We start from the raw sequence: 25,729 nt of genomic DNA on the forward strand, positions 1-25,729 counted from the left end.
AAAACAAAAAAAAAAAGCTAAGGAGCGATGCACCCGACGGGCTGCTTTACTATCCCGTCCCCATTCGGGGCGGGGGGGAGAAAGATCCCCAAACCCGACCGCTCCGCTCCGAGTCCCGCCCCCGCGGGTCCCCGTACCGCTAGATGGCAACTGCTGCCCGCCCGGGCCGGGCCGGGCCGGGCCCACCGGACACGCCGGCAGCCAAAACCGCGCCGGTTTCATGAATGAAGGGCTGCCCCCGGCTGCTCCCCCCCGCCCCCCCAGCTCCTCCCTGCAGCCTCCAGGTGCTTTGGGTTCCCGGGGGCAATGCGCTGGAGGCGGCTGGGCTGGCAGCAGGGCGGGCTCGTCGCCGCTCACACCCCGCGGGCTCCTTGGCCGGTGAGTAGCCGAGAGATGCTTTTAATTGGTGCGGAGCTGAAAATTGGTGCGGAGCTGGGCCGGGCTGCCCCCTTTCTCTCCGCGGCGGGGTGGGGTGGGGGGCAGCGTGCTCAGCCCGGGCTGCTGAACCGGGTCCGACCCGCCGCACAGTCCGCTCGCTTTTACCCTCTGCCTCGTTGCGTTTTACATCTCTGTGCAGAGCAACTTAGGAGCGACTTGTCTTTTCCCAGCTCCTACGGAGAGAGCGGAGCTTATTCTGCTGCTCGGTTTGCCACAGCACGCGGTGAAAAGTTGGCGGTAATAATCTTTTGTGGTTCTATCTATGAATGCCTTAAGGCGGGCTCCAGGAGGTTTTGTTACTATGGGCAAGCTCTCTGCATCCAGGGCTGGTTTTTCTGGGGCTCCTTGACTTGGATGCTCCGCTTTGCTGCTATCGTTTAACAGCCCGAAATCCCACACTGGACAGATCGACGCTAAGCGCCTAGTCTGTGCTGGGGTCTTTGCCACTGCTCAAAGACAGCTTTGTTGGATTTCCCCCACCCCCCCCGCCCCAAATAAAAATCAATCATTTGCCTCCGAGCAGTTGTGACAGCCTTGGTCCAAGGAGAAAAAAAATAGCCTCTCCGGTCCGTGGGGACAACTGTCCCCTGCTCGGGCTTCATAAAACCTGCTGGGACACATTCAGCCTCCCTCTCTGCAATGCCTCAGCTCTCGGCAACCTCGGGACATACCATATAGCAGGCAGAAAAGAAACAGAGCCTGAGAAATGCCGGGCGCTCTCTGAAGGAGCCCTTTAACTAATGATCCTTCTGCCTGGAAGCATTGCAGAGCCTGGGTGCAGATGGCCGGGAGCCTCACGCGCCTCCGGCGTCTTGAACGCGATGGGTGGATGTTGTTTCGGTGCGATGGGGTTGTGATACTCAGGGTGAGGGTGGGAGGGAGACAGCTACATGTTTGTTTATGTCTAGAAACAAGTTACAAAGCACTTGACATACTTTAATTAAGACAAAGAGGGTTATTTCTTCCTATCCTTGGAATAAGACCGCCTCTGGCGTGAATTACGGCTCCTGGAAGTGTGCGGCAGTCCTGCACGGCAGCCCGGCCGAGGGATGCACTGTCCCCTGGAAGTCATCAGGAGGCATTTCACAGGCAGGGTGTAGCTGGGCTTCGGTAAGCCCCAAGCCTCAGGTTGCTGCCGTGGCTGTGTTTAGTCAAGCGGTTTATCGCCCATAAGGAATCACCGCATCGGCCTGGCTGCGGAGCACTGGCAGGAAACTTCTGCCTAGCTGGAAACCAGCATTTTTTGATGGGAAGAGGGGAAAGCGCTGTAGGAGAGTTGGTCACAGAATTGCAGCTATCCTGCACACATGCTGGCCACGCGACGCGCACGCAAGCCACGGGGACCTTTCTCTTTGCCAAGTGGAGCGTGTCCCAGCTTTCCGCTGGCCGGTCCTCGCACGGCCTTCAAAGGGAGAGGGGGGGTCTGGCAGCCCCGATGGGTCACTGACTTGACAGGATGGATTGCTGTAACGTATAGATTTGTCCCGCTGAGTTAACGGCATTGAAAACGACAGAGACACAAACACCCTTGTGATTGATGAGCCGGGGATGGGGCAGTCAATTTGAAAGCCAGGGCAGAGATATTAGCTCTATAAGAAATATGGCAAGAATTCATCCCTAATCTAATCTCACCGAATTCCACAAGGATGCAAGACAAGGATCATTTGCTGCGGTTCCTTAGGATGAGAACTAAACAGGAAACCCCCAAGCGTGTCAGTCGTTCTCCCAAATACCGATGCGCTTGTGCGCGGAAGCCGGAGAGGGGGTGCCACGGTCTGAGCCATCTCGAATTGCTAGATAAGAGGTGATGCCAGGCTGCGAGGCTGCCAAGCAGCGCCGAGATCAAGGAGAGGGAGCGGGAGCCAAGCCCGAGGTCCTCAGCAGGACTCCTTGCTAACGATGCTCTTTTTGCCAAACCAAGCCCTTGAGCCAGCGGGGGTTTGCGGCTGCCTCACTCTGCTGCGCTCCTGTGACACTCTCAGGGGCTGTTTACAGCAAGGATGAAGATTTATTGTAAACCTTGGCTCCCGGAGTCTTGGAGCTGCCTCTTCCTCCAAGTTTGGTCTACCCCCGCTCCAGCTGGGATTACAGCGAGAGGCGGCTTCGAGAGCACGGGGTAATTAGGTCTTTACAGGCGCTTGCTCGTGCGGTTACAAACCTGGTGTTGAAAGCAAAGACATAGAGATCAGTCAGCTGAGCAACCCGCCGGCCCTGGGGGCGGCTGGGAACGGCTTTCGGCCAGGGAATGGGGGGACGTGCCCGGCCTCACCTGCTCTCCTTGAGGAGCCCTCCTCGGGGCGGAGGTCTGCCCAGGGGGACCCGCTCCACCCTGCTCAGGGTGGCAGGGAGCTCCCGCAGAGGACAGGCTGCACCGGGGAAGAGGGTGAAACAGCGTTACCTGGTCCGGACTGGGTGTGCAGCTTTGGGCCTCTGGTCCCTCTGAGACACCCATCGCCTCCCACCTACTTCTCATTCCTGCCCCGCGTGCAGGAGCTGGCTGTACCTTCCCCGGCTCTTTTTGCCTGGGATAACTGAAGCACCGAGCGGCAGAATGCCCAGCGTGAGGTTACTGTGCTCACAGCGCCGGGGACAGAGTCACTCTGTCTCCCCAGAGATGGGATCATCCCAAATCACAGCCGTAAAAATCCAGCATCTCCTTGTAGCTAGATGCCAAGGGATGACAGTGATTTTGTGGTACGCGGGAGGGAGCACTCCATTTTCCCAGCAGAGATAAGTCTTTATTATTCCCTGATGCGAGCACTGTAGGACATTTGGGCTCTGCCATCTCCATGCTTGGTGACCCTACGTGCCCCCCGATCCACCCCCGGCTCCGCTGTGCCCGCAGGCACAACCCAGCTCCGCCAGCGGGATGGCACGGGATGGCATGGCACGGAGCGCAATTCTCGCGCACGTCACCCCCAGTTGACTTGGTAGCCTGCCCAGGATATGGTTTCCCTAAAACAATGCCGTTCACAAGCCATGTGCAGTTATTGTTCTTGTCTCGCGCGCTGGCGAGCTGCCATTTATTGTGCGCAGGAACTACTCTGCTTCTCCCACCGTCGAGTTCAGGTTTATTTCCCTGTTTTTCCAGGAGATCACTGATGTCAGCTAATTTGGCCAGAGCATTTTGTAGCGTGAAAAGAAAATGAAAAAAAAAAAAAAAAAAGGCTTTCGGTTTCAATCTGTCCATTGTCCACTGAGAGAAGCGCTGGTCTTCCCACGGTGCGTGCTCCCACCCGGGCGGGCGGTGAGAGCTCGGCCGCCGCGTGCTGCTGTGCCGCATCCTCGCCTGTGCACGGGCGGTGGTAGAGTCGGGCTCAGCGCCGAGCTTTCTCAAAGCTCTGGTCTGCGGTGTAGGAGGACGACGTGCTGCTTGGAGGAAGGTGGGACACTTGGGGTGAATCCCTGCCCTGCCGGGGTTCCCGTTTGGCCGTGGGCAGGTCACTTAGTCCATCTGCGCCTCAGGTCCCCGCTGGAATGGTGACAGCCACAGTGGCCTTCCACAGCGGGACGCTGGGTGGAAGAGTACGTGGAGGCCTGAGAGGCCTGCACACGAGCTCGGGGTTGGACAGGAAGGATGTGTCCTGGGAGCAGCGTCCTGGGTGTGCTGCGTGACGGTGGCTGCTTCTGGGCTGCCTCTGGCACAGGGAGCCGCGCTGTGAGGAGGTATCTCCGCTTGTGACCATCCGCTGGGCTGGGTGCTCTCTCTTGTGAGCAGCCAGTTAAACGATTGCAACGAGGGGAGCTGCCTGCCTTGGAGCACGCTGCTGCTGCTAGCGCAGCTGCCTTGGTTCCCCTTGCACAAAAGCTACGGCAGCCGACCAGCGCCTGACCTGCCCCAACCCCTGCCAGATGTGCCTTCAGCTCGGCCTGGAGCTGACCCGGTGTCCCCTGGGGGAGAACGAACGAGCAGCCAGCTGGGGTGAACGGCCCAGCGTCCACCCGCGGTGTCTCTGCTGGTCGCTGATCCTCGGAAATACCCTGCACGGAGCCCGCAGCCCTGCTCCGGACGCCTCCCGGTGCCACAGCAGATCTGCTGGCGTGGGGACTGCGAGGTCGCTCGGCCACTCTGGAGCTCAACGCCAGGCCAAGACGTGTCCCCCGACTCCCCGAGCAGCGTGCCGGAGCGAAGGGCAGCCCGTGCAGGGGGGAGCCCGTGCGGGGGGCTGCCAGAGCGTGTTGCTCTGCAGGGGTCCAAGGCTTGCGAGCCAGAGAGCTCACCCAGCAATCCAGGCTGTAATTACCGAGGAGCCCAGCCAAGAGGCTCTGAGAAGAAGCAGATAACAGTGCAGGCACCCTCCAGCCTCATTAAAATACTTTCTCCGGCAAAGCCCCCCACGCCTGCCCAGCTTGTTCCAATTAGTGCAGCGGGCCAGGGAGGGCAGAGAGCAAGGCTCCTCTTGATGAAAAGAAAACACTGCAGAGCTTTCAAGTGTTGGGGGAGGCGAGCGGCCCCGGCTGGGACAGCGAGAGGCTCTGGGAGCGCGACCGGCAGCCGTGTCGCTGGCCGGCGATGGTGAAGCGGATGAGCCGGGTCACCAAGCAGCAGAGCAGGTGCTTCGCAGGCAGCTCCTGCCTGGAATGGGTTTATAGCCGGGGGAAACGCGGTGAGGCCGACAGCTCTCTGAGAGGTGCTGAGCATCCCTGCCCAACAGGTCTGGAGGCGGGAAGCAATAATCCCACTGTGAACGAAGAAAAGCTGCTTTACAAATCAAGCAGATTTGCTGCAAAAAGCCTTGGCAGCATAAGGTGGCAACAGGAGCCGGTTTGGAGGTGCTGGAGAAGAGCGCAGCTTGCCTGTCCTGGGAGCGGGGATGCTTCTGCGCTCCCAGGGCTGGTTCTCTCGCGACACCCCTGGGGACGGAGCTGTCTCCAGCCCTTGGCTTTTTTGCTGGGGTACTGCAGAGAAGCCCCTTAGGATGTTGATAGGTGCCCACCAGGACCCTGATCAAGCTCACCTCCTCTTTTCCAGGGGCCACCGAAGGACCAGCAGCCCGTGACACTAGGTCATGGCCGAGGTTCGAGCTGGCACGCTCTGTACGAAAACCCCCGGTGTCACCCAGCCCCTCTCCCCAGCGGCGGCTGTTCAGCCAGCCTGGGGCAGGACGTATCAGGAAACCCATCCCCGGCCTTGCAGCCCCTGCCAGGGTTTAGCACGTGAGTGCCAGACCCAGCCTGGAAAGCCTGAAGCCCAGAAAAGGCCTCCTGAGCGGGGCAGAGCCCCCCGAGCCCCCCGAGGGCTGTGTGGAATGCCGGGCCGTGTGGCGGACAGGTGACAAGGGGGGTTCAGCCGGCGGGCGGCATCGTGGTATAAATGGCTCTGAGGAATGCGGGGCTGCCCCTGGGGACTCCCGGGGCTTTGGGGAGCCGGCCCGGAGTGGGGCGGGCAGCACCGAGCCTCTCCGCTATCTTATTTGGGTACTTTTTCGCTAACACAACATCAGAGGATGGCAAGCCCCTTCCCAAAAGTGACAGAATTTTAAACTTCTCAGTTGCGGCAGGAGGCAGGTTGGGAGTTTAATACACCAAGTTAATCCGGAGTTTAATACACCAAGTTAATTCTGACTGGGCTGAGATGAGCTGTGCAGCCACTGCCCGGCGTGAGACACGCTTGCTCCGCACTTGTCCCACCTCCCCGACCCTCCGCTTTGTCTGGGGAGGAGCCCAGCCTTCTTCCTCCAAATTTGCCCCTGCGCGGCTGCCAGCCGGCGTCCCGGCGTGGTTTGCCCCCTCCGGGAGCCCTGGCCCGGGCAGCGTCCCGCAGCCGCTTGCCTGGGCTGGGGCTTGGCAGCAGGACCGTAGCGCTGCCCTGCGCCGGGGATGCGGCAGGCACGGAAGCCGGGAACAGAGGTGGGGAAATGGGGCGCTTGTATGGCAAGGAGAGAGCCGGAGGGTGTGTGGAGTCACACACACCCCCTGCCTGCCCGGGTTTTCCCTGGGGTGTGTTTGCCCAGACTCAGCAGCCCGGTGGCACTGGCAGCTGCCTGTACTCTGGCAGCATTTTAGGTGAGAGACTTGCAAGGTGCGATTGTGCTGCGTCTCCACCTGGGTTTCGCTGCACATTGGACTTGCTGCCTTCCTAGTGCAAGGGTGAATTAGAGGAGTGGTGGAGGTTACTTGACTGGCACTATCTGGCTCAAGCAGCATGTTCAGGAATACAGAAAGCCCTGCAGGAACTGCTGGCTGACAGCACGGGCCAATCCAGCCCATCACCCTGCCCATCACCCTGCCCATCACCCTGCGGTAGACAAGCCCAACTGCTGGGTCACCTTCCCAGCCTGAGGCCCGAGAGCCAAGCCAGAGCAGGGTTCACCTCTCTCAGTAGCAAGGGAAAGGTAGGGGCTGAGCCAGCGGCCTCCCAAGAAAGGGATTAGCAGGACGTTAAGTGAAGCCAACTCCTTATCCTTTCGTAAACAGTTATTAATATCCTGGCCAGCCTTGGGCTTGGTAATTTGCTTTCAAAGGATGTGGTCCCAACTGGAGCATGCCTTAAGCTACTGAAACTTCAGGGAGATGAACACCGTTAAAGGAGATGCTGTATTTGCCCTTCCAAACATGCAAGTTGGGTCCTCTAAAGATAAGGAGCCGAGCCCAGCTCCCACCTTCCAAGGCCCCAGGCAGCCAGACAGCTCCTGCCTGCAGAGAAGGGCAGGGGCAGCTGGGCTCTGCCGGCGTCCCGGGGCAGCGCTGGCGGCCGCCCTCACAGCCCGCCATGGACACCGCTTTGTCGTGCAACGGGGGAGGAGGCAAACCAGCTGCAGGGCCTGAGGTCCGCATTCACGCGGCAATGCAGCTGGTGTGCGCTTAACGTGACACCAAAGGTCTCAGCGCCCGGGAATGTTTGCACATCAACACACCTAAGAAGTAAAAAAGGGAAAAAAAAAAGAAGTGCTCAGGCTCTGAAGTGTCACCACAGGTGATGAGTTCCCCCCGATACCGCCCAGACCACAGAGCTGTCCCTGCCCCATCGCTGTTACCACCAGGTAACAACCGTTAGCGAGGAGCCCTCCTGCCTGGCGTCCCACGGTGTGCCAGCAGCAGCTGGAACTCATTCCTCCCTGCTCGCAGCCCTTGGCACACTTCGGCAGCGGTGGTTGGCAAAAGAAAGAGTGGTCTGGGGCTAATTGCGATCGTGAGCTTTAATCTCAGGAGGCTGGAGCGTGGGAGGCTGTCGAGAGATGTCCAGGCTGGAAGGGAGCCCGCTGGCCAGCCCTGCTGCGCGATGGCAGGGAAACACGGGCGAAGCCTGAGCAACCTCAGCCGCCTTCCGCTGGTGAACAAGTCCTCTATTCAAACCCTCCGAAATCTGTCCCCCCGCCTTTGGGGCTCCGTGCGGGCCGTTCGCTATTGGGCACGTGTCACCTGCATTACTGAGGGGTTCACTGACCCCCCCCCACACACACACTGTTTTGCAGGGCACGCCACGGTGTCCCGATGCCACCTGAGCTCTGGCGCTGGCTTTTGTGGTCCCAACAACTCCGGTGCCATGCTGCAGGAGCGTCCCCTACCTCTGTCCCCGTCCCACAGCTCAGCACCGCAGGCTTCCCCGGCATCAGTCCTGCCCCGGCCAGGCAGCCCTGGGGGGAGCAGGGAGGGAGCCGAGGCTTTGTCATCCCTCTTGGAGAAGGACGACAGCTGCCTCTCCCTGCAGCTGCTGGGGCATCCATCACCCTCGCGGGATGGGGGGACGGCCAGCGCCCCGGGCTGGGCAGGGGGAGTTCCGCGCCCACGTGGGCAGGAAGGGGGGGCAGGCAGCTCTTTAGGAAGAGGGACAGCCGCAGGCAGAGGTGCACGCCAAGGCACACGACCACCAGCTCCAGCCGTGCACGCTCCCTGCACTGGCACGGCGCAGACCGACGTGCACACAACCAACGTGCAGAGGTGCGTGCAGGGACGGGCACGCGGGCTGAGCCCTGGGAAGACGCGGGACAGGAGGAGACTCCCTGATGCAGGGCACGGCTGTCCTGTGTGCTGGACCTCCTCGCCTGGCTTTGCCCCTCAGGTTCTTGGCCGGGGTGAGACTCCTTTCCCCTGGCACCCAGAGCAGTACCTGCCCTCCAGGCAGGGAGGAGACCACCTGCACCCAGCGCTTCTGCGGGGCGGGGGACGGACACAGGACAGTCTCAAGAGCGTGGAGCTCGGGTTTGGGAGCCAGGGCTGCTTAGGAGCCTCAGGCGAATGCTGACACCGGGGTGCAGCCCCCCCCCCCCCCTCCCCCAGCTCCTCTCCCTTGAGGTCCCCCAGCTGCTGGGGCCAGCGCTTCACCTCCCGCCCGTGCCCGGCCAGCCCCGCAGTGTAACTGAAGAAGGCACCAGGCTGCAAATGGCGTGTGGGGATTAGCTGGGACACAATCGGGGCCTGTGAGAGCGGTGGAGCACGGGGCACGCTGCTCCGGGCAGGGAGGCAGCGCGGGGGGCTGCTGGCAGTGCCGCAGGGTCACCGAAGAACTGGAGTTCAGCATGCTCTTCCCTCTCGGGAGATAATGCATAGCTTGATAAATCCAGGGCCCTTCCCCCTCTGAAATTTGGGCTGGTTTACACTATTCGTGGCATCACAGCAAACAGGCGTTGTCGGGAGGAAATTGGTGCTTTCACGGATAAACAGCTCCCTCCCGTACCCGCCTGTCTCAAACAGGAGGGATTTGTCTCTTCCCTGTGCTGCTCAGTCTCCGGCAAGACCTTCCAGGGGACTTTGTCTCCAAAGGAAAAATTCGGTGGTCCGTGCCACAGAACGGTGACTCTAGATGACAGCTCAGCCTTAAACCTGTTGGACTTCCACAGGTGGCCCGTGGCAGGGGAGGAGGGGGGGACGCAGGGTAACCGCCGCCGCTGGCGCTGGGTTGCGGCCGGCACAAAGTCAGCCCAGCGCCGCGGCATCACCACCCGTGCCACCCACACCAAGGCACTCCTGGTGACTGCCAGCCCCCCCGAAACAGGGCTGCGATCACCCACGTCCTCCCCCTCAGGCCCCACGGTGCCTGGCGTAGGAAATCTTAACCCCCAGCCGTCCCCTCGCCCGGCAGCCTGCCCTCATCAGCACTTCCCTCTCCAAACTGAGATAGAAATAGTTGCAGCTCAGGACAGTTGATTATTTAAAGCTGTCGGGAGTGTTTAATTTAACCCTGGATTCATCATCTGCAGCTTGTTTCCATCCACTAGACACCCTTGCTCCCCCTCTCAGTGTAAACTCTGCCTCTGCCGAGCTCTTCACCTCCGGGCAGATTTGGGCAGAGGTTTACAGGCAGGAGCCGTGGCCCCGCCGCATGTCTCCCCCGGTGCCCCCGCTCCGCCTGGCACAGCGAGGGATGCCCCCACGCCGGGGGCTGCGGGCACAGCCGGCCGGGGAGCTGCGGCCGGGATGTTAGCTGTGCATCAGGGGCTGGACCTGCCAAGTGCCCGGCAAGAGCCTGCCAGGGCTCTGGGTTCCCCCCCGTGCGTGGCTGCAGGTTCTGCCGCCACCGACCCTGCCTTTGGCATCCCCAGGGCGAGGACACGACGCGCTGGTACAGCGTGCACGCCCGTCCCACGGCCCGGCCCCTGCTGCAGGCATGCGAAGCATCCCTAAAGCTCGCCCCGCAGCCATGCGTGAGCGTGTCCCGGAGGCAGGAGCCATGCCCTGACTGCCATCCGCAGAATCCCGACCCACCCTGGCATCCCCAGGCGCTCCGGGTCATGAAAGGTTCCTCCCAGGGCTGGCTTAGCCCAAACCTAAGCCTAGCACAGGCCCCGCTCCATTTATAGAAAGCTGCAATTAGAGGCCAGCGTTTTCCCGAGTCCTCCAGCAACCGAACGCACATTGACAAAGAAAAAAAATTCCCTGTCAAATCCCAGGCACGTCCTCGCGATGACCCCTGGGATAGCAGCTCTCACTCGGGGCATGGCTGCAAGTCAGCGGCAGGACGGCTCTGGGAGACTCTGCTGCAGACGGCCGAGCGTGGGGAAGAGCCAAAATCGCTGGAGCATCGCTGGCACAGGAAAGCCGGTCGTCATCTCTGCCTGCTGGGAAGGTGTTTGTGGGGAAGGCAGGGCAGCACCGTCTGTTAGTGGGTCCCCAGTGTGGCTGATGGGGTTCCTACCTGGGAACCGCCCCCCCCATGATCAATGTGCCAAGCAACGAGCAAGTTACACCTAGCTAACCCATCAGGTCTGGGGGGGGGGGGGGGGGGGCAGTTTCTTCCTAGGCAGTGGTCTGCCCATCGAAAAGTCTGCCCAGGAAAGGGATGGACAGGTTGAGAAAGCAGCCCCAAATCAGAGACAGAAAATGGCACAGCCTCCACCCCGAGGTCGCATCCAGGTCCCAGAGTGGTGCCAGGTCTCCTGGGATGGGGGAAGGCTCCGGAGCACAGCAGAGAGAGAGCAAGGCAGCAGCGAGGGCAGGGAATGGGCAGGAGAGGAGCTGTGCCGAGGGGCTGCACCCCAGCCCGGCCGCCGGCTGCTGCCTGCTCCCTGCCCGCTCCCTGCCTGCTCCCTGCCCACTCCCTGCCTGCTCCCTGCCTGCCAGGACGCAGAGAAACCCCAACTCCGTGCGCCCGAAACCTCCTCCCTAAGCAGAGCCGAGTGCTCCTTCTTGTGGAAGACCGAGACCAAGGCAGTAGGAAAAGGTTGGCCGCACCAGCCCTCCTACACAACCCTTTGCCAGGGCGGCAGAAATCCCCTGCTCCTTGCGCCAAGAGCCTCTGGCCAAGAATGAGCCAAAAAGCGCATTTTAAATCTTTCAGTCATAGGACTGGAAGAACTTAATATGCAGCGAGAGGGGGCATTCTAGTCAAAGCTGCCATTTAGGGACCAGGACGTTTATAAGCAGGAAAAAATGCATCTAAATTGCTTGAATTAATTGCCAAGAGCTGCCAGGCCAGCCCCGCTCCCCGCGGGAGGTGTGGGAGCTGGCGGACAAGGCTGTGAAACCCTGTACGCCTCCGAGGGGGTGAATGTAAGAGAGCCCTGCAGCATCCCGGAGCCAACGGGTGCTGGTGGCCTTGGAGAGGTCTGCGGTGACCAGGCAGTTTGCAGAGCTACCGGCCAGAGCGATGTGTCGTGTACACACACAGCCGCAGCTGATGCTGAAGGGATCACAAAAGTGGTGTTTATGGACGGTGCTCCAAAACATTCATATCCCCTTGAGTAAAAGGGACAAGATTTACCCCCAGGCTGAGGTAAGACAAACAGTATGGATCCCTCACCAGGCTCTGGCCAGACACTGGGGTCTGAGCAGATATTTAGCAGAGGATGCCTAAACACCAAGTCGCCTCTTCCCTCTCGTCAGTCACCCCCAGGACGCTCAAATCCAGGTGCTCCTGAGTACCGTGTGCCACGGGCACGCCGGCATCACACCACACACCTCCCCTAGGCAGGCTGGACTTCTGGGGTCCCTGCTGCGTGCAACGCGCTGGAGCTCCCGGGTGGCAGCCGGGGCAGCCGGTGAGTGGCTCTCCCAGCCACAGCTGCCTCTCCCAGTACCCAAACTGGCCCCGTGAGCACCGGCTGCTCCGCCAGCTCCTGGAGGTGGAGGGTGCAGGGTGTCCCAGCTGGGACCGGCGCAGCTCACAGCAGTGGAGACGATCAGAAATCCACCTCACCCTCTCAGAACCATCGATGATTGAGGTTCATCGAGGACAGCCCAGCCAGCGAGATGCCCGCCTCCTTGGGCCCCCGCTTTCCCCCCCAGCCCAGCCGGTTTGGGCTGTGTGAGCTCCTCAAGACAAGCCTTGTCTCCCTCCCCAAGCCCACGCTCCCAGGGAGGGGTGGGCCCCGGCCCCCCGGCAGCCTGCAGGTGCTCTGCTCAGATAAACGCTCCCAGGGCGCTTGCGGCGGGTGCTGCAGGGTCCCCAGCCTGTGCCTTGCCTTGCTGTCCCATCCCGTCCCGCCGAGCTCACTGTGGCGGTGACCTCCCTCCGCAGCAGGCTGCACAGCAGCCCCGGCTCATTTTGCAGTGCTGTGGGTGGGGGGGGGCTGGACACTTGCTCTTGGTGGCTCCTCTGTGCCAGGCAGCTGGCCTGACGTCTTCTGGGGGACGAGCTGCCTGCAGACCGGCCGAGCCATCGCTCGCTGTCCCTTGAGCACCCTCCCCAGCCAGGGGCCGGCCGGCCGGGGGTCCCGACCCGCGCACAGCCTGCAGCGCCGCAACCGCCCCCCTTCTCTGCTTGCAGCTGGCGGCAGAGACGGCATCTCGGCGCTGGACCATGGTGCTGTGAGGGCGAGCCGCTGAGCGCCAGGATGCAGGGTGTCCCTGGCAGCAGGCTGCCCCTCGTTGCCTTCCTCCTGTGCCTCCTCCTGCAGCAGCCGGGCAGCAGCAAGGCATGGAAGCAGCACGCCCCGCGCCTTCGCCTCACCTACAAAGGTAAGGGGGCTACCCAGGCGGATTTCCTTGGGGTCTGCACCTTGCTTGGGAGTGTCCTGCAGGTAGGGAGTGAGGGGGGTGGCCAGGGCTCGGGGGAGGCAAGCAGTAGCCTTGCAGTTGTGGCTGCAACACCTCCACACGTTGGGTCCTGGGGACGTTTCGTGGCTGCAGCCCCGAGCACACCCCATCGGAGAAGGGGGCTGAGCAGGGAACACCTTGCCCTGGTCCGGCACAACACCGAGACTGGCAGGGTTGTCTCCTTCTGCTCCGACTCGCTCTGGGAATCTTACGGTGTGTCCTGGTTTGGAGCTGACCGGGGCAGCCCCGGGGGAACGTCCCCTGTGCTCACGCTCACAGTGCCATGGGGACACTGAGCCCCAGGCAGAGCTGCCGGCCCCTTCCTCTGCCTCCCACCAGCACGGACCTGCCCCAGCTCAGCCCCTCTGCCCTTACCCCTCCTGTCCTGCCCAGGAGAGCCTGACCCACTGTGCAGGTCATTTCCCTGCTGCACTTCACCCTTCCCCCCCGCATCCGTCTTGGCTGGTTAGATTCTGGGCTCTTCAGAGGAGGCACAGTTTGCTCTTCTTCTGCCTGGTGCAAAGGGGGGGGCCTCTTCTTGGTCCTCTCTAGGTGCAACAAGAGCAGACAGACAGGTAGCACAGTACACACCCCAGCAGGGACGTGCAAGAGGGGACAGTCTCTCGGGAAAGGGTGTCTGCAGGGGAATGACCCGAGCGGTTAGAGCAGAGGCTGCTAGCCCAGCAGCTGGTGACCCTGCCACGGAACCTGCGCTGGGGACTTGGCCAGTTTACCTGCTTTCAGCTTCTCCTGTGTGAAAAAGAGCAAACAGCTTTGAAGGACAGACAGCTCAGCACATCCCCGGTGCTGCCCTGGATGTGGCAGTCGGCAGGGCTCAACCAGCCCTTCTCCACACCTGGGAGGTGGCACTGCAGCTTTCCAACGGGCATCGCACTCAACGGTCTGGTCCTCCTGGCCTGCTCACCACCCTGAGAAGCTGCTCTCCAGGCAGTGGCCACCGGTGATGTGGAAGATGCCCCCAGCTTGTGGCTGGAGAGGACTGGACCTCCCAGAGATGCAGGATATCCCTGCGGGGAGATGGTCCCTGCTGATGCCCCAGCTCGGAAACATGGTGCAGGGTCTGCCTTTCCTTGGAGCAGGAGGAGGAGGCGCAGGGCTGCTGGGGCAGCAGGAGAGCAGAGGGACTGCTGACTTCAAAGCCCCAGAGTGACCTGGGGCCAGACATGCCAGAAGCCCTCAAGTCTTGGGCAGAGGCAAAAGAGGAAGCTCCCAGCATGGGGAGGGCTCAAGGACAATGCGAACAATGGCAGGGGATGTGACTCACGGACAGCACGGGGCAGGTTCAAGGACACAATGCCTTGAGAAGTTTAGGTTTAAAAACTCCTAAAAAAAAATAAAAGGAGGCCTTTGAGTGTCCATCCGCCCCAGAACCTACGGGACCAGCCTTGCCCTCAGATCCCAGCATGGGGGGTGGGGGGGGGCGAAGCAGGCTTGTGAGAAGGAAATGACAGCACCGAAGGCTGGGAGAGCAAAGGAAGGATGGGGCACGGGGCACGGGGCCAGGAACAACAGCAGCGGCTCCCACCCTGCCGAGAAGGCGAGGAGGAGGTTTATAATAGCACGCCGGCAATCACGGCCGCGCGAGAGGCAGCCGCTGGGTCAGGCTGGGTCAGCCCTGACGCTGCCCGGAGCTGAGCCGCTCCGTTCTCTGAGCCCATAGAGCAGTGCAGCTATGCAGCGAAACCACAGCACGCCTCCCAGCTCCTCTTACTGTAATAATCCAGGGCAGGCACAGCTGGGAGTTGGCAAATGGGTCTTCTGCCAGCCTTTGATCCGCAGCCAGCCCAGCCGGGCACGACCCAGAAAGCCATCACCGTGCAGCAAGTGCTCGGGAGCGCGGGAGGCTGGCGGGTCTCTGGTTATCGGTACCAAAAGCTGCACTGGCACATCTCTTATCAGCCGACGGCAGTGAGGGGCTGGAGCCTGATTTAGCACCAAGCTTCCCCTGGGCTTCAGGGATCTCCTCCATGGTCTGCTCCGTCTGACAGCTGGGGGAAGGGGAGAGCATAGCCCCCCGGCACAGCCGGGCTGTGACCCCAGGAAGCCCAGGGTCGCCCTGCGCTGAGGATGCCGTGGCTAAGGGGCAGGCGGAGATGATGGATGGGATAAGGCGGTTACAGTGGTCCCGACAATAAAGAAAAACACCGTGGCCTTGGGAGATAATGAGCACAAAGGAGAGGATGTTTCTCTGGGCTCACCCATTGGTTTAGCTGCCGCAGAGACCGCGGGTTCCCTGCCTCCAGGGTCGGGGTTTGGCTCAAACGCCCTGTGCCTATAGCTGCGCTGGGGGCAAGAAGAGGCTGGTTTGTGCCCGCGTACGGGGTCTGGAGCCACAGCACTCCACGTCCCCTTGGTGAGGGAGCAGAACCGCGTCACACGGAGTCAGGCTGAGACCCTCGTGGTCACTGGTGCTGCCAGAGGTCTCCCGGTGCAAGAGCAGGGCAGGGAGTCCTTCCTGGGCCCTCCCACGTGCTATCGCAGCGGGCCTGAGAGCCCAGCGGGGAGGGCTCCTCCATCGTCCTGCCTGACCCTGTCCTCGGACGGGGACGGGGCAGGGGGTGACCAGCGGGTGACGTTCCCTGGGACCAGCCTTGTCCCACTCCGCTTAATCACACCCATGTATTGGACGAACCTTCTCCCTGGCTCTGGCAGGTCCCGGGGGCGTTGGCAGACACGGGAGGGTGGGCAGTGTGCTGCAGCCTGCTGGGGACCCAGCGGTGACAACGGGGCCGCAGGCAGGGACAGGAATTTGGCTGTTAATCCCATTCAGCTGGTGGGAAGTGGCTTGGAAACCTGCCCCCGCCTCGGCACCCGGAGGAGAGCCCTTGGGTACCCGAGGGAATGGGGCTGTGCACAGTTCCTGTGGGAGCAGGAGGAGGGCCAGGAGCTCCCCGACACTGCTGGGAGCGGCTCCTGGCAGAGGGGGGGTTGTGTCCCGCAGTGACTGGAGCCCTGACCCCAGAGGAAGAGGAGGAGGAAATGGCCGCTGGGAGCGAGCCCGGCTGCGTGGCATTGACGCGGGCAGGGACCTCTGCCTGCTGCCGGTGGCCCAGCAGGTCCTTTCCCCCCGGGACGAGCGGACGTCAGCGGCATTTCCAGCTTTCAGGCACTGGCCCCGCTTCCCCTCTGCCCTGGAAACGGGGTGGAAGGAAGAGACACGCAACTTCCCGGGTCAGTCGGTCCCCTTTGAATGGGACCGTGCCCGTCCCCACGTACGCCCCACCTGTGCCTGGGGCCGCATGTCTGCCCACGCTCCCATCCACCCGGCCAGCACCGGCTCCCCTTGACGGCTTCCCTCCCTCAGTTCCTGGCACACTGCTTCAGTCCACCTGGGTTTGGGTAATGTCTCAGCCTGGGTCTGACAGATCACTCCGGATTTCCAGCCACGCTCCGCTGCTCGGCAGCCCCCATCCAGCAGCAGCCCATCTCCATCCCTCTGCCCACGGCACCTTTCCCTGCACAGCACCAAAGCCAAGAGCAGCCTTGCCGGCGTAGCCAGCCTTCACCCTCTCCCTAGCTGGATCCTTTGAAGAGAAAAGCAACGCGTTATGATTTCTGGAAGCTCTAAAGCCTGCCTCAGTGCCGGTCTCCCCTGTCTTGATCCCTGGGATCAGGCGCTTGCCGGGGCGGCAGCTGCTGCGATCCTGTGTCCGGTGCAGCAGCTGCCCCTGTCGTGCTGGGGATGCTCACCCGGCAGCCAGCCCCAAAACCTGGCGCTGCACATCACGGACCGATGCAGGCCCTGCGGGGGTTGTTTCAGGGGTGGTTAACCAAGGGAGAAGAGCTTATTGTCCCTCTCGCACGCCCACAGCTGTGCCGGAGGAGCCATGCTAGCAGCCCCCAGGCTTCTGCTGCGCAGGAGGAGCTACAGCCTGAACAGCAGAGCCCTTCCCGCTGCCCTGCCATGCCCGTGGGGGTCCCGGGCACACTGCCGCCCTCGGCAAGGTGGTTCCTCGCTCCAGCAGTGCCAAAAGGGTGCTCTTAAAAGCCCTTTTCCTGAGCCAGTCTAATGCTGGGTTTAGGCTGTGTCTCAGGACACGGGGCGGGGGGGGGACGTGGGGTGGTGGATGTAGGGTCAGAGTGGCACCCGGGACACAGCTGGGGGCTTCCCTTCCAACTCCTTGGGCCAGGGACCGGCCACCCGTCCATCTGTCTGTCCCAGTGCACCCATCCGCCTGCCCATCCCGGTGCCTGGGGTAAAGCCCAGCAGCACACACCTCGCAGACCTAAAGGTTTGGGGAGAGGCGGAGGAGAGAAGTGTCCAGGCTGGGCTGTGTTTTCATCCAGCCTTTCCTTGGAGAGATGCGTCACCCCAGCGAATAGCCAAAACCCTTTTTTATATAAACTCTCTTGATCTGAAGCCCAGGAAAAACATGCTGGGAGTTATGGGAAGCAAGTCTCCTGTGTTCTCAGCCCTGTCCCCACAGTTTTGGGGTGCAGGGGCTCCAAGAGCTCCTCCGAAAGGCTGGCTGGAAGCTGAGCAACCTGGGCTCCTGAGGCTGGACCACAGTCCTGCCCCGTGCCCTGCAAACCAGCCCAGCCCAGGGCAAGGTCAGCGTAGTGTTCCTCTTTGTAGGGGTGACTCACTGTTCCCTCCAGGTAGGCTCATGGGAGGAGGCTCCATGACGAGCGTTGGGGCACCAAAGGTGATATTTTTCTGCTAAGGCAGAGGCAGGAAAACTGTGTTCCCTTGGGCAGGGGTGGGTAGCAGAGCTGTCCCGGAGATGGGGAGGACGGGGCCGCTGGTGCTTGTCGTGTCGTTCATGGATGGGTTTCTCTTTCACGCACCTCGTCTCCTTAGATCTGCTGAAATCCAACAGCTCTCGCCTGTTGCTGGCCTCAGGGGACAGGATGGATTTCCAAGCCCTCTTAGTGGATGAAGACAGGGCCTGGCTGATGGTGGGAGCAAAAAACCACATCTTCCTGCTCCACCTGGACCATCCCAGCAGGGAGCCCGAGAAGGTCAGTGCTGGGAGGAGGGTGTGAGTGTGACCCTGGCCGGGCTGTCCTCTTCCTCCCCGGGAGCCGCTCCTTGTTCCAGTGCCGGGGCGTGGAGATGGATGTGCTCTGAGCTGGGCTGCTCTAACATCCCCGGCGACACATTTACACCAGGATGTCTCGATCGGTGTGGTCAACCCATCCCTGGCGGTGCTGAGCCCCGCTGGGACAGGCTGATGTCGGGGAGGGACAGGGCAGCTCAGCCAGGAGAGGAGCCCCGGGCGGACGCGGGGCGAGGTCCAGAGCAGTGCCCGGAGCCCTGCTATCACACCTAGTGCCTGCTGCTGCTGCGAGAGCTAAAACAACCCCAGCAGCAAGTCCACTAATGTCATCCCAAGATATCCTGCTGGCGTGGTGCGCAGCTCAGGCCCGACAAAAGGAAAGCCCATTAAGGCCCTGCAGCCTGGCGTTCCCACGGGCCGGGATCCAGGAGAGCCTGCCCACCGACTGGGTGTGCCGCGGCCCACCCAGGCTCCGTCCCCACGCCAGATTCGCTCTGAGCCTACTTGGCTGGCTGCCCACCAGGCCCTGGGGACCCCAGGAGGTGTCAGACCCGTCGCAGGGCACTCCCATGTCCTCACCAGGTGCCTGAGCCCGGCGGCAGCTTTTGACTGAGCCCGTTCCCACCGGTGCCCGTGGGAGCCAGCTGGCGCAGGGAGGTGAAGGGAAGCAGGGGCTGCATCGGTGGGCTCTCTGTGTTGCAGATTTTCTGGCCAGCCTCGAAGGAGCAGGTTGAGCATTGCCAGCTGGCAGGGAAGGACATGGAGGTAAGCAGGGCTGGCAGTGCCCCCCGCTCGCAGCCTTTTGCGGTTTGCCATGGATATTAAACACCCACATGACCTTGAAAGGGAGCGCAGGGTCTGCCTGAGACAAGGGTGTTGAGCCAGATGGAGTTCGGCTCAGCCAGGGGAGGATCTGGCCGGGGCTCCCACATCCCAAGCAGACGTGCTATGGGGCTGGGCACAAGTGCCCAGACCTGGGCTCAGCCCGCTGACAAACATCTCCCCTTGAGCAGACGGAGTGTGCCAACTTCATCCGCCTCCTCCAGCCCTTCAACAGGAGCCACGTGTTCGCCTGCGGGACCGGCTCCTACCAGCCTGTCTGTGCCTTCATCCAGCTGGGAGCCAGGGGGAAGGTGAGGGATAGCCTGGCCAGCCATGGCCCCATTGCAGAAGGTGGCAAGAGACACCCCCCCCACACACGCACCAGCGAGGGGGAGGGAGAGGGAGCCCCGGAGCCCGGGGCGGGTGGCCAGGGTCCCTGACACTTGCATGGCCTTGCTGCGTGTGGTGAGAAGCAGCCCCGGTTTGGCAGTGCCAGGGTGCCCATGGGGATGGGACCGGGTCCTGGCAGCCCCCTCCGAGGGGACCCACCGAGGACACCAACCTCCTTCCCACTCTTCTCCACATGCCCGGCTTGTTTCCAGCCTCACCCCAGGCTGACATCTTCCCTTTGGCTCTGGCAGGGTCCTGGGACTCCCCCCATGCGGTTGGTGACCCACTCCTTGGAATCGGGGCGAGGACGGTGTCCGTACAGCCCCCATGAACCCTTCACAGGGCTTCTCATCGGTAAGAGGGAGCAGAGGTGATGCTGGAAGGTGGGAGCGCTGGGGATGGTCTGTGCTGGGAGGCGATGGCAGCAGTGCCTGCGCCCTGCCCTGCTGCACGTGGCTGCGGTCCTGGTCCGGTGCGTGAGAGGAGCCATCCCGCAGAGCCATCCTGCCCCGGCTCACCCCGACCTCGCAGTTCTTGCACAGAATCGCGAATGCAGGGTGTAGATCGAGCGGCACACACGTGGGGGTGTGCGGTGCCACCAGCCTGCCCACCTTGTACCAATGCTGTGGAAGGGCTGGGCGGGTTGGGGGCTAGAAGCCATGCTGGGTCACAGGTCTGGAGGAGGCTCTCAGCCACGCTGTGCCACCTCCACCCTCCCCGAGCCTCGGGGGACACAGGGACGTCCTCTCAGGGGACCTCCAGCTGTGGCACCCCAACCCACCCGCACCCCCAACCCTGCAGATGGGGAACTCTATTCGGGCACGTCCAGTGACTTCATGGGCAGCAGCGCTGCCTTCTTCCGGACCTGGGTCCATGGGGCCGAGCAGAGCTACATCCGGACGGAGCAGAACCAGGACCACTGGCTACACGGTAGGACCGGGGGGGCCCGTGGGGCACGGGGGGCTCTCCTGCCTGCTGGGGAGAGGCGGGGGCCAGCACTGGCTCCAGAGCTCAGTGGTCTGACTTCCTTCTCCTCTGTGGGGGGAAGCACTGATGAAGCCTCTGGTGGGACCCGTGCTCCAGCATGCACTCTGCAGCCTGGGCACCAGGAATGGGGCTCTGCCTTCTGGGTAGCAGGGTCTCCATGGGGCACCCTGGGTGCCCTCAGCATCTCACCCTGCTCCCAAGGGCTTCCAAGGGCAGTACAACAGGGCACAGGGCCATGTCGTGCTGCTCCTTCCCCCCAACAGAGCCCGCCTTCGTCGGTGCCTACGCCATCCCCGATACCTACAACCCACACGATGACAAGGTCTACATCTTTTTCCGCGAGACGGCCATGGAAGCTGGGCAGTGGGAGAGGCGGCACATCCATGCCAGGGTGGCCCGGGTCTGCAAGGTCAGTCACCAAAGGCCAGTATGCCATAACTGGGTGTCCCACCAGGTGGGCTTTTACCTTCTCTGGGCCAAGGGGCGGACATGAGGGTGTCACCACACCCCTACCACAGAGCAGAGGGCTCAGGGCTGAGGGTGTCCCACTGTGGGGACCAAGGAGTGCACGGCGGTGGGGGAGGCTCGGAGAGGCCGGGCTGAGCCTGGCTCTTGGTGCCCGGCAGAATGACGTTGGAGGGAAGCGCAGCCTCATCAACCGCTGGAGCACGTTCCTCAAGGCCCGCCTGGTGTGCTCCATCCCCGGGCCCCAGGGTACCGAGACCCACTTCGACCAGCTCGGTGAGTGCACAGCCAGCTCGGCAGCCGGGAGCAACACTGTTCTGCCGCGGCTGCTCCTTCCCCTTTGCCACGGGGATGGCCAGCCAAGGACGTCCACCCGCATCCCCTGGACCCACGCTGCAGCTCCTGAGTGCCTCACCTCCACCCCTCTCTTTGCAGAGGATGTTTTCCTCCTGCGCACCCGGGACCCCCAGAACCCCCTTGTCTTCGGCCTCTTCACGGTCTCCAGGTGAGCGGGGCTCTGGTCAGCCCCTGCATGGGGCAGTCCAGCCCCCCAGCCCCTACCAGTGCTGCCCCATGGGGAGTCCTGGGTGGGGGGGGCAGGAGAAGGGCAGGACCAGCACCCAGCTGGAAGAGGAAGGGCCACCGGCCATTTCACTGCTTTCCCTGCTGCTGGTTCACCAGCCCATCTGCCAAACCACCAGGTTTGGCATCGGCACAACCAGCGGTCCCTCAGGCTGGACCAGCTGTGCCAAAGGGATTCCTGTCACCCCTGGGTGCCGTGTGCTGATGGGACAGCGTGGGCACGGGTGTGCATGTGCCTGGTCCCTGCGGAGCGGCAGGGACACTGACAGCCCTGCGCTCCCCCCGCAGCGGTGTGTTCAGTGGCTCTGCCGTCTGCGTCTACTCCATGGCTGCGGTGAGAGCTGCCTTCAGCGGCCCCTTCGCACACAAGGAGGGATTCGACTACCGCTGGGTAGAATACAAGGGCCGCATCCCCTATCCCCGTCCTGGCACGGTAAGGGGCTGGGGAGCAGAGGAGGGGGAGCGGGACAGGCTGGCCTGGCCCTCACGTGCGCCCCCCCCCCAACCCCGTGTTGCCACGCAGTGCCCCAGCGAGACGTACGACCCCCTGCTGCAGTCCACCAAGGACTTCCCGGATGAGGTGATCAGCTTCATGCGCACCCACCAGCTGATGTGGGAGCCCGTGTACCCGCAGGGCCGCCAGCCCGTCCTGGTGAGGGTCAACGTACCTTACCGGCTGCGGCGGCTGCTGGTGCACAGGCTGGAGCTGGAGAGCCGGCACTACGACGTGCTCTTCCTCGGCACAGGTGGGAACTCACCCCAGCTCTGGGGATGCTGTCAGCACGTGGCAGCTTGCATGGCGTGCCGGTCCTGTCGGCTCGGGTGGCTCCTGGCCCTGACAGCTCCTTCTCCTGCTGCGTTCACAGACGAAGGCAAAGTCCTGAAGGTGGGGCTGGCCAGTGGGGTGAGCCATGGCACCGAGGTGATCAGCCTGGAGGAGATCAGCGTCACTAAGGTATGGGAGGCCAGGGCTGGACCGTGGTGGCTGGACCATGCAGACTACCCTCGTCCTGTGGCATCCTCCCTGCAAATTCCTGCTGCAAGTCACTGGCCTCTATCCAGGAGGTCCCTTGCCTGACTGCCTGTGGCTCCCACCTGCCCTGACCGGCAGGAGATGCTGATGGCATGGAGGGCAGCCAGGGGACCAGAGCCAAGTCATCTCCCAGCTCCCCACCCAGTCCCTAGGGGGTCTAGGGGTGGCACACTGGAGCCCGAACGAAACTGGGAGGGCTGAGCTCAGGTTTGAAAGCACGGCTGCCAGGCAGGGCTGCCCAAGCTGAGCAGGACCAGCCCAGGCTGCCTGCACGGAGCGGGAGGAGCTGGGGCCAGGGAGCTGGGCCAGGGCCCTGGCCCCCTGCCACCCCGGGCTCCCAGCCCCGCTGGCAGGTGGGGGTACCTGGGAAGGACCGACATGGCTGCAGCACCCTCTCCTTCCCCTCCAGGTGCCTTCTCCCATCCTGGACATGAAGTTGTCACCAAAGCGGGTGAGTCCTCCCTCCTGCTTCTCCCTAAAGCAGCCAAGGGACAGGGCACAGAGGCCAGCTGGCCCCAGCCCCTCTGCCTGGGTCCCTTGGCCTCAGGGCTTGCACGTTTAGGGAATGGGCTCCTGCCAGGGCAGCCTGGGGGTGGCAGGCTCTGGCCCCCACTCCCCCGTGTCTCCCAGTGCCCCGCTCCCAGCACGGGGCAGGGAGCTCTGCTCCCCAGCTAGCCCCAGTTTCTAGTTTGGGGGTACTGACTGCCGCTGTTCTGCTTGCCCGAGCAGCAGGAGCTGTTTGTGAGCAGCACCCACGGGCTGCTCCAGCTCTCCCTGTACCGCTGCGAGCTCTACGGCAAAACCTGCACCGACTGCTGCCTGGCCAGGGACCCCTACTGCACCTGGGACAGCAGGACCTGCGCCCCACACCTGCTCACCGAGAAGAGGTGAGCATCCCCCCCGGCCGGCCCTGCTGTCCCCTGCAAAGGGATGGCATTCAGAGCAGGGAAGGGAAAGCCACCAGCCCTGGAGCTTTATCCATCAGCCCAGACCCCTACTGCCACCCTGCCTGCCTGTCCCCCAGCCCTCCCTTGTCCCCCCAGCCCTCCCCTTCTCCCTGGGTGCTCTGCCATGGAGGGGTCCCACAGCCCGGGCCGGATGCCACCCCACAGCTCTGTCTACTCTTCCACAGGCGTGCCCGCTGCCAGGACGTGCTGAAGTCTGACCCGCTCAGCCAGTGCCAGGACACCGCGGAGGGTGAGCGCCAGCCCCAGCCCAGGCAGTCAGCTCTGCCCGGGGGCCAGCAATGCCTGGGAGGGTGGGCAGCATGGTGCTGGGAAACCAGTGCCCACCAGCTGCACCAGCGCTGCCCGCCACAGACCTTCCGTGTGCTGGGTGCTCCGTGCTGCCCTCCCTGTCCATCACACAGCTCCCATGCAGGGTACTCACCCCTTCCCCTTCCCCTGTCCTGTCCCCCATACAGGGACCACTGCCGTGGAGAAGTTAGTTTTTGGGGTGGAGAAGAACTCAACCTTCCTCGAGTGCCTGGCACGCTCCCCGCAGACGACCATCCGGTGGCTGGTGCAGCACGGCGAGGAGATGGGCCTGAGCGAGGTACGGGGGACAGGGCAGTGGGGACGAGGCACAGGGGTGGCTCGGTCCCTGGGTCTGACCCGCCGTGCTCTTGCCTTTGCCCCAGGTCAGGAACAACGGCCACTTCTCGGTGCTGGAGCAAGGGCTGCTGATCCGCCAGCTGACGAGGGAGGACGCGGGCACCTACGAGTGCCAGGCGGTGGAGCGCTCCTTCTCCCAGCCCCTCACCCGATACAGCCTCCGTGTCATCAGGCACGAGGCCATGGAGGTGCCACCTTACAAACAGAGCAAGGGGGTCGAGATAAGAGGGATCCACCAGAGCCCCCGGCCCCGGATTGACCTCCACCCGGGCTACAAGGGCTTCCCGCGGGCCCTGGGGGCACCGGGCACCAGCCTGGATGCCTACTGCAACGCCCTGCGGCACCAGGAAAGGCAGCGGCAGAAAGCCTGGCACCAGAAGTGGCAGCACCCATCCCCAGACAGCAAGACCGGCCGGGTGCGGAGGCACCCCCAGCCCCTCTGAGGGGGTACAGGGAGCCGGGGCCACCCGCAGCTCCTTTCCCGGTCTCTCCAGGGCCCTTTTCGTGCGCAGGCATCAGCTCCGAGACACCTCTCGGCTTCCCGCGCAGAAACGCCTCGCTGTTACTACCTCAACCCCTGCCAGTCCTCGCTGCCTCTCCGTGCGCCCCAGGGGGCATGCCACGGCCGGGGCATGCAGCCCGCACCGGCTCTCCGAGACTCAAAGCTTTTTTCTCCCCGCAGAATATTTATTCTCCTTCTTTTCCCCTGGCCCTTAATGACGATTGTCATCAGCAGCAATAATAAGCACAGAGGATGGAGAAGGGAAACAGCCAGCTCTCACAAATGGTTCCCCAACACCCGGCAGCATCCAGCCCTGCTGCGGACACCCACGTGCCCGGACCCGGCGTCCCTCCCCTCCGGAGGTGGCAGGCTCCTCGATGCAGCCCTGGCAGCGCGGTGCCCCGGCGGGGTGCTCACCTGGGCGGCTGTGGAGGTGCCGGCAGAGCCCAAATGCCGCTGGAGGCAGCGGGGCATGGCTGCTTGCTGAGCCCCGGCTCCGGCAACCTGGTTTTTGCAGATGTGCCTATGCCGGCTCCAATCCACTTCAAACCACACTGCTTTGTTAAATTTTGACATTTATTTTACCAAAAAAAAAAAAAAAAAGAGAAACAACAGGCAGTTATACCAACTTACAATTTATTATTTTTTTAAAAAATGACATGAAACACAAGTAAAAATAAATACATCATATAAACAACAAATTGTTCAAAGTCTCTGTTCTGGGAGATCAGGTGAGCACATCCCGTTCGACAGAGAGAAGAGGGAAGCACATGATCATGCGTGGGGCCAACCGACCGACCCACCCTGCTAGCAATACTCCTCTTTCCAACCACAAAAACACAGGCCACAAACTAAGGCGGTAGTAAAAAAAGAAAAGGAAAAAAAAAAAAAAAAAAGAACCCCAAAACAACAGAAAACCCAAAATGAGACTCAGCGATGGATTTTCCTTCAGGCTCCCGTGGATCTGCCAGAGACACCAGCTCACCAAGGTGGGAGCCACGAAGCAGCAGCGCAGCGGCGGGCGGTGGTGGTGGTCCAGGAGGCGGCAGAGGTTGCTGCCCCTCACTCCCGCCGTCCCTTCGAAGGGAGCGCTCGCTCTGCTCGAGTTGCGAGGAGCCATCATCCCCACTGTCATCTAGCTGGACTACGTTCCCCTTTGAACCTCTGCCCCCCTGCCCCAGCCCTCCCCCCCCGGTCCTTCCAAGACTGGATTAACAAAATTCATCCCGGAGTGGTGAGATACACCGGTTGTGAAGGTATTTGCTGCACGCGTCCCTTTTGGCCTGGAAGCCATCCACAAACCAACAGCAATTCTCTTGCATTCTGCCACTGCTGACATCATTAAGCCAAAGTAGACATCGTTTCTAGCGAAGCCCCCGTGGAAATCCTGTCCTTTGCTTGCCGGAATATTTGCTTTCTGTGAGTACCTGCATCCACCCCACCAACCTCCCAGGGCTCCGGG

At 62.3% G+C, this 25,729-nt stretch overlaps 1 protein-coding gene across 1 annotated transcript; it reads left to right on the top strand.

Annotated features, from left to right (window-relative positions):
* The first annotated feature begins 253 nt into the window (after positions 1 to 253).
* On the top strand, positions 254 to 25,183 carry LOC104636693 (semaphorin-3D). The gene is made up of 18 exons (XM_075762857.1): positions 254 to 378; positions 12,584 to 12,774; positions 17,675 to 17,835; positions 18,576 to 18,638; positions 18,887 to 19,006; positions 19,337 to 19,439; positions 19,887 to 20,015; positions 20,336 to 20,481; positions 20,699 to 20,813; positions 20,973 to 21,042; positions 21,408 to 21,552; positions 21,643 to 21,865; positions 21,986 to 22,074; positions 22,562 to 22,603; positions 22,882 to 23,039; positions 23,285 to 23,349; positions 23,576 to 23,706; positions 23,792 to 25,183. The coding sequence occupies exons 2-18, from the start codon at positions 12,651 to 12,653 to the stop codon at positions 24,206 to 24,208; spliced, it is 2,301 nt and encodes a 766-aa protein (XP_075618972.1). The 5' UTR covers positions 254 to 378; positions 12,584 to 12,650; the 3' UTR covers positions 24,209 to 25,183.
* Positions 25,184 to 25,729: the final 546 nt, after the last annotated feature.

Source organism: Balearica regulorum, chromosome 10, assembly GCF_011004875.1.
Source record: "Balearica regulorum gibbericeps isolate bBalReg1 chromosome 10, bBalReg1.pri, whole genome shotgun sequence".
NCBI classification, from domain to species: Eukaryota; Metazoa; Chordata; class Aves; order Gruiformes; family Gruidae; genus Balearica; species Balearica regulorum.

Bases quoted from the DNA above. Each gene is read 5' to 3' on its own strand.
- LOC104636693 (XM_075762857.1), top strand. From the start codon at position 12,651: ATGCAGGGTGTCCCTGGCAGCAGGCTGCCCCTCGTTGCCTTCCTCCTG. The intron at 20,482-20,698 runs GTCAGTCACCAA...GGTGCCCGGCAG, and splicing joins GGGTGGCCCGGGTCTGCAAG to AATGACGTTGGAGGGAAGCG. The intron at 21,866-21,985 runs GTGGGAACTCAC...CTGCGTTCACAG, and splicing joins CGTGCTCTTCCTCGGCACAG to ACGAAGGCAAAGTCCTGAAG.